This window comes from Octodon degus, unplaced genomic scaffold (assembly GCF_000260255.1).
Source record: "Octodon degus isolate 3935 unplaced genomic scaffold, OctDeg1.0 scaffold00094, whole genome shotgun sequence".
In the NCBI taxonomy this organism is placed as follows: Eukaryota; Metazoa; Chordata; class Mammalia; order Rodentia; family Octodontidae; genus Octodon; species Octodon degus.
The window spans coordinates 10309914-10317866 of NW_004524670.1; the positions used below are offsets into that span (position 1 = coordinate 10309914).

The following is a 7953-nucleotide window of genomic DNA, read 5'->3' on the forward strand; positions in this document are numbered from 1 at the left end:
TTTGTGTATCAATTCTAGTAACTTCTTAGTGAAATTTTTTGGGTCTTCCATGTAAAGTGTCATTTCATCTTCAAATAATGATAATTTAACTTCTTCTTTACCTATTCTTATTCCTTTTATTTCTTTCTCTTGTCTAATGGCTCTAGCTAATGATTCCAGAACTATATTGAATAGGAGTGGGGATAGAGGACATCCTTGTCTTATACCAGATCTAAGAGAAAAAGATTTCAGTTTTTCCCCATTTAGAATTATGTTAGCTGTTGGGTTGACCTGAGAGTTTGAATGTTTTATATTTTCTCAAAATTCACATATTAAGATCTAATCACCCTTTGATGATGCTAAGAGATGGGGCAGCTTGGTGTATTGACATATGCCTGTGATCCCAGAACTCTGGGAGGCAGAGGCTGGAGGACCATAAATTCAAGCCTAGTATGGGCAATTTAGCAACTTAATTGTTTCACTCATGAATAAACATATACATAAGTGATAAAATACAGGGGGAAAAAGGCAGGGGTTGTAGCTCACTATGAAGGCCTTGGGTTCAATCCCCAGAACTGCAAAAACAAAACAAAACAAAACAAAACAAAAACCAAACCAATAACACACACACACACACACACACACACACACACACACACACACACAATGAAATGGGCCTTTTGCAGGTGAGTAGGTCATGGGGGTTGATCCTCATGAATACAATTACTGTCATTATAAAAAAGGTCCAAAATAAATCCCCTGCTGCTTCCTCATCTGAGGACACAGCAAGAACATGCTGTGAATTAATAAGGCCCTCACCAGACAGCAATTCTGCGAGCTTCACTATCTTAGACTTTCCAGTGTCCAGAATGGCAAGAAATAAATTTAGGTTGCTCACAAGCCACCCAATCTGTAGTACTTTGTTATAGCAGCCCAGATGAACTCAAGCAACTGCCAAAGCAGTTATACGGTAGGCAAAGTACCTGACTGCAAAGAAAACAATAATCGGTACTAAGCAAATTGGTCAACTGGAAAAGGTTTCCAACAATCATGTCTCTGAGGGATACGAGAAGCTATTAGTTTAAGGAGAAAATTTTTAAAAAGACAAAAGGAGAAAAAAAAAGAAAGTAGATAAAGAACATAAAAATCCATTGAGCATCTCTCCCAGAATCTTCTCACACTATTCAAAGATGTTTATAGAAAGTTAATATTTTTTCACTATTATTATTTCTTTTCTGAAATTTCCTCTCTCTATTCAAGTAGACAAACATCTTGAATGTTTTCCTTAAAGCTCACATCCACTAAGAAGAACAGCATTTGAGGATGTGAGATTTCTATGAGAACAGCAAAACTCCCTGTATTGTGGGGTGGAAAGAGCTCAGTGTGTCTCAGAGGTGTGACCTGGACCTTCAGAGCCAGCTGTGTGGATGCACTTGAGAGGAAAATCCCACGTGGTGGCCACAATCTATCCAGATTGAAGGCCTAGATCTACAAAGTTGTCAGACTATGTGAGCAAGACCAGATGTCTTAAAGGGACAACAAGAAAATGAGACAGTGGACAGCTCAACAATAAGCAGTTTGCACAGATGATCAATGGTGGAAGTCTTGCCTGAGTGTGTGGCTCTTCCCATATCCTATGGAGGCCCTGTTGCATAAAAATGAACATCAGTCTTAGCATCTGAGTTTGAGAGTTATCTCAGCTCCTCATAGGATATGAGATTCAGGTCAAATTATTTAGCCTGTCTGAAACTTTCTTCTAGTATCTATAAAAGGGATTCTAATTCCTTAGGTCACTGTGAAGATCAAATGAAGTGGTACATGAGAAAATACTTAGTAAGGGATAGATACAAGGCATGTGTAAAGAAGTATCACTAAAGCATTGTCTTTTTACAGAACTTGTCCAGATGTTCTACTTGACTTATGTTACACAGCTGTCCAAATGCAGCCCCTGACCCCCTGACTGCCATCTCATTCTTCAATTCCAGTGTCAGATTGAGCCCTTGCCAGTATAAGGTTCTACCTTGGCTCCAAGAACAGGTCTTAAGCATGCCCTTCCTGTACTTCAGCTTACCCATTATAATCAGTCAAGAGGAAGGTATTATCGCTGTCATCCTCAAGTGCATAGGAGATTGGTGTCCCATAGTTGAAGGTGTCAGAGGATTTCATCCAAAATGCACAGGTTACAGCATGGAGAGATGGAAGGACACTATCCAGCATGACATAGCCATAGATGCCAGAAACTTCAAAATCTAAGTTAAAGCTTACGGACTGTTCTGCAACAAAGAGGAAAGGTGAGCAGACTGTGGCACTTGTGAGGCATTTCTCGTTGTTGAAAGTAAGCAACAGAGAAGCAATAATATTGTGAAAATGCTAATACTCAGTAAACATGATTCATTGAGAAGCAATTTCGGAACTAAAGTTAACTTACAAAGTATATTTCACAATCTCTTAAATAAAATAACCCGTAAGTATATGAAATAGCAGAACACTTAATTATGAAAGAATGAAGAGAAATAAGGAGCAGTTGTAAGAGTTGGAATTGGGAGGTTGCTGTAGCGGAGACTCTGAAGCACACTTGCTTTCTGATGAGAAGAACTTAGTGAAGAGGGCCAGATGATGCTGCAGGAAAGCAGCCTTAAGCACAAGAGGATCGCCTGGCCCCCTTGGGGCTCTGATTTTTCCCTACTTCATGAACAATTCAGCTCTATCCCAAGTCTGCAAAATTTATTCAGTAAAACAAATGTCCTGGCTGGGCCAGCCTCACCCCTAGGGTGCACTGAGACAGTGATTGAGACTGGACATGGTGGCACACGCCTGTAATCCCAGCACTTGGGAGGCTGAAAACAGTAGGATCACTATGAGTCCTATTTATGTAGTAAGACCCTGTAGATTCTGTAGACCCTGTATTTAAAAAATAAAGCAGAAAACAAAAACCAAGCAAACAAAAAAACAAAAAAATCCTACAGCTAAAAGACTGCATATATTTATGATGTCCTTGTTGCCCAAGGAAGCAATTCAACTTTGATCTACTGATTCTTAAACAGCTTCGTAGTCTTTCACCTCTTGAGTTAAATAGCTCAACAAAATGTCCTTTCCAAATGCAGAATGGAATTCTAGTAAATTCCATTTTCTCCACTTCCCCGTATAATTGTAAGGTTCAATTTCTTCATCTGTGCTATTGAAGATATTAATAAGAGCACCTAGTTTATTGAATGGCTGCGAAGATTAAGTAAGTACAAAGTGGTTTGTAGTGATATCGCTATCATGGTACTGTTTTTACTACTGCTATTAATAACACTGAGTTCCTACCTGTTTCACACCTGCTGCCTGAGAATCCCGGCTGACATTTACAGCTGTATGAGTTCGTCTCATCCACACAAGTGGCTTGGTTTCTGCAGGGGTTAGACTGACATTCGTTGATGTTTGATTCACAGTGTGACCCTGTGAAGCCTGCAGCACAGTGGCACCTGAAGAAAACAAAATGTCACAATGATTGAAACAGGTGCTGAAAAATATTAGAAGGTGTCTCCCATTTGTGATAACCTTGTCCCCAAAGACTTTGTAAGTTGAGGGCCGGCCAAACAGCTCAGCAGATTAAAAGGGACTGGGGGTTCGATCCCTGGGCCTGCCGTGCCCCACCCCCCAGGGCACTCTGAGATTGCAATGGAGACTGGTTGTGGTGGTGCACACCTGTAATTCCAACTCTTGGGAGGTTGTAATTAGGAGGATCACTAGGAGTCTGACCTAATAGTGAGACCCTGAACACTCTGTAGATCCTTCCCCCAAAAATACAAAAAAAAATTGTAAATTGAAATGCTGGAATATATTTTCCTCATTGAAACAATGCTTTATTATTTACTTTTTCCATTTTACCAGATTAAGTCATTTGAAACAACAGTATTAAAACATAATAATAATGATTATAACAAAAATACTACCAAAGTAGTTTTTGTCTAGGTAAAATATTACTTAATTTTATGGATTCTCTCCTCACAGAAATCCTTGGAAAAATATAAAAATTCAGATGTTATTCCAATGTCTTTCTATATATTTAGTCAATCTTTATAGCAATGAAATAATACCTGGATTGTTAAAATTAGCATTATTCCCATTTTACAAATTTGTTAAACTACAACCAGAAAGCCTAAATAATTTGCCTGAGTCTTATCATTACTAAGGAGTAGAGTAGGATTTTGAAACTTGTTTTCAGTCTGTCCTATAGCACTTTTGTGGTATGCAACAAATCATCTAAACCCATCAGAATGGAAATAATCATGTCAAATGTTGACAAGGTTGTTGTAAACTAAGAAATCTCTTATTGTGAGTGAAACTACAACTTGACAGCCAACAGAAGTTGAGAATTTGCCTTCTCAGAGACCCAAATATCATTTCTTGTTATCTTCTCTAGAAGATTATTGCAGAAAATGCATAAGATATAACAAATGTCCATAGCAGTATCATTCTGAATGTCTATAATGAAGACAATTCATTATAGACATAATGAACAATAAATGTACAATAAATCTTAGTACAGTCATGTAATAGACATGAGGCAGCAACTGAAATGACTAAATCAGAGTCAAGTATATTCACCATGCTTGGAAGCAATGTTGAGTGAAAAAATTTCAAAAGTACAATGTCTCTTATGTAATTTGTAAAATTACTCATTGCTTATAGGCATTCTATATACAGTAACATATAAAGCCTGAATGAGAAAGAAGTATACCAACTTCAGGACAATGGTGACCACTGGGGAAGAAGAGGGAGAGACAGAGAGAGAGAGAGAAAGAGAGAGAGAGAGAGAGAATAAATGTATGTGTCAGAGGTAATCCAACCCTATCTTTCAAACTTACTAAGGTTTGATGATCAGACAAAATACTAAGGTTTGATGATCAGAGTGCTAAGTGTGTAACTATTATTATTTGTAATTTTCTGTGTGACTGAAATATTTTATAATTAAACAGGACATAGCATTAGTGTCTTCGCATGATTATCTCTTTGGTATTGATCTGAAGATGATTAATAACAATAAGAAGTATTTGGGCAAATAGTAAAGAGAAATTTTAGTTAGAATTGGGGGATTTTACTGGGTTTTTGCATTTGATGATAACTGTGTTTTGGCTAGAATTTTGTTTATCTTTATCTGCCAATGTTTGATATTACTATGATGTGCCACATCCTGACCCCTGAAATAGGTTCAGTTTGTCCCCAAGCTACATTCCTTACGAGCTGACTTTGTCTACTCCTTCCTCCAGTTAGGATTTAGATGAACTTGACATCCATCCATTGTTTTGAATTCTAGGGAGAATTTGGGAGTCTTTTTCATTTGGAAAGTTTTCACTGCCTATGGTTAGGCACTAAATGCCAGGAAGTGTATGTAAAACATCACGGAAAATAATTGAATCTGGATGAGACCTAATTTCCACATGGAGAGTGGAAGTCTCCTTGGAGAAGCTGCTTTCCAGATTCCCCTGCTTTGTGCCTTGACTCTTTATGGGAGAAGCATAATGTAATTTTGCAGGGGCCAGTATGGAAGGTGACTGTGAAGTGTTGCCTTCGAGGGAGGCATTTTTCCTTTGCTTTTAACTCTTACAAAATTGAGAACAGCCGCATCCTGAGAACAATGGCATGCCCTAAGGTTTTAGCAAGCAAAAGCAGTCTTTTATAAGGCAAGAGTGCTGCCTTCTCCACCTGCCTGTAAGGAAGCTGGTGGAGTAGGGCAGGCTCCACAGATGCCAGGAGGGGCTAATTTTCAAGCTGAGTTCTACTCCCACCATAAGAGTTGCCTCAGAATAACAGTCTTTCTTTCCCTCCTACATCACTGTTTTCAGCCACAAAGGTTAGCCTTTATTTATTTATTTATTTATTTATTTATTTATTTATTGCAGTACAGGAGATCGAACTCAGGACCATGCACATGTAAGGCAGGTACTTATGCAGCTGAGCTATCTTACTGGCCTTGGTTAGCCTTTATGATTTTATTTGTTTCCATCAGGTTTCTCTTGAGTCAAAGGTTATAAAACTAGATGAACATCGTGGATATAGAATGTAGATTGGCACCAAAATTGCGACTGCATAATCTATTTTTATTTTATGCAGGGTAAAAATTTCAGCTACACTACAAATCATTTGAAAATATGGTTTGTCTAGTGTTAGTATTATTTATTGTTATATACTGGAATTATATTTTCTTTCATCTTTTATGAGTTCTGAAGTATACAGCAGGGGTTTCCAAACCAGGATATCCATCAGAATCATTGTGATATTTAAAACACAGTAAGTGGCTATTTTAAGTTGTAGGTTTTCTTGTAGGCTTAGTTCAACCTTATTTCAAGTGGTAGAGAGATTGAACTATAGCCTGTCCTTGTGTTGTAGGCAGCTGAGTTAGATAGCAACCTTATAGGCAGTCAGACAGGGGTAGGTCCTCAAAGGAGCCAGTATGGAAGACAAGACATCTTGCACCTGTTAGAGAGACAGGCACTCCACCTGTGGGCCAGACCTGGAGACAAAAGATCAAACAAATGCTTACCTCTCTAAAGGTAAACATCAGGGATTGATATTCTAATGATTTTCTCTTCCTTGAGGAAGCCAGGAAAAAACACTAACCCAACTCCCTGTCTGAAAAGCCCCTGTCCTGTGTTCATGCCTGCTTGCTACATAACTCACTTCCCCATTTGGTCCTGGATTTAATCAATTCCACCTGAGCAATTGTGCTTGTAGTCTTAACTAGCAGACCATAGTTTTGTCCCACCTCGTGTGCGAGTTCCCATGTTTTCCACCTTCTCTACCTTATAGTTCTGTTCTATAAAAATCTCTAGAAAAGACAGATTCCTTGGCAACCTACTAAGGTCCCCTTCTGTCCCTCTCTTTGACAGAAATTTTCTTTCCCCCAATAAATAAATTTTGCTTTTAACCTCTGCTGTTTCTACAATTCATTCTTCGGTTTTAGAGAACATGAACTTATCCTGGGTATCTTTCAGGTTCGGAGTTTTATTCCCCTACATTAGTTAGGTTACCACTGGAAAATAGAAGACCACTGACTTGCCATAGTCCTCCAGAAAGATTGCGAAATGAGTGAACAGTCAAGAAAATGAAGCCTTGACTTGGCCTTTTACCTGAAGCTATTGGTGCCATCCTTACAAGTGGCTCCATTTTGGCATGGCTGACTGAGACACTCATCAATGTTTATCTCACAGCGGATACCCAGAAATCCAGGTGGGCATTTGCACAAGAATCCCCCAACTTGGTCCTCACAGGCGGCATTATTAAAGCAAGGGCTTGACTGACATTCATCGACTTCGGTTTCACAGTGCAGGCCTGTAGACAGAGGAGGCAGAGAAAGAGCCCTGATGATTAACACCCTGCAGAGACGGGATCAAAGTACTGACTTCTTGGAGGATGCTGCTTCTAAGCGCCTGGATGGGAGGTTGCAGAGCCACTGGCCAATCAAACTGTTCAAGATTCAATGAGCAGGGCCAGGGAGATGGCTCAGTGGAATAAGCATTTCCCTGGTAAGTGCAAGGGCCTGAGTTCAATCCCCGGTTCCACCAAAAAAAAAAAAAAAAAAATCCAATGAGCTTTGGCTTTCTGGATCATTTTATAAGTAGACTATTCATAATCTGCTCTCTTATGCTCTTTCTGAAGCTATAATTATTAATAAGCATCTAATTAGAGATGACGATAAAAATAAAATTAGTAAGCATATCAAAAATTTTCTGTTTCTTTGACCTTGTCTCCATCTTTCCTTAGCCATTGCCTTTCTTAGGCTGCTTCTTTGTCAACTCAGTATGTGTTTTAAACTATATTATTTTGCATCCATTTGTAATACCCATTTGCAAAATGCCTTATCCTTCATTTATTTACATAAATTTGTAAATAGTCACATGATTTATCTCTAGGTCTTTTTGAAAGTTTCCTGTAACACACACAGAAATACACATACATGCACAAGAATACTGCCTTTTTTTTTTATTT

At 38.6% G+C, this 7953-nt stretch overlaps 1 protein-coding gene across 1 annotated transcript in view; it reads right to left on the bottom strand.

The window, feature by feature from the left end:
- The window catches only part of Svep1 (sushi, von Willebrand factor type A, EGF and pentraxin domain containing 1), a 217470-nt gene that overhangs the window by 91663 nt on the left and 117854 nt on the right, over positions 1–7953 (bottom strand). Inside the window, exons 24-27 of the mRNA XM_004638106.2 lie at positions 7095–7296; positions 3289–3446; positions 2051–2252; positions 992–1035 (exon numbers count right to left, since the gene is read on the bottom strand). Coding sequence (XP_004638163.1) covers positions 992–1035; positions 2051–2252; positions 3289–3446; positions 7095–7296 — 606 coding nt within the window. The remainder of the gene's footprint in view (positions 1–991; positions 1036–2050; positions 2253–3288; positions 3447–7094; positions 7297–7953) is intronic.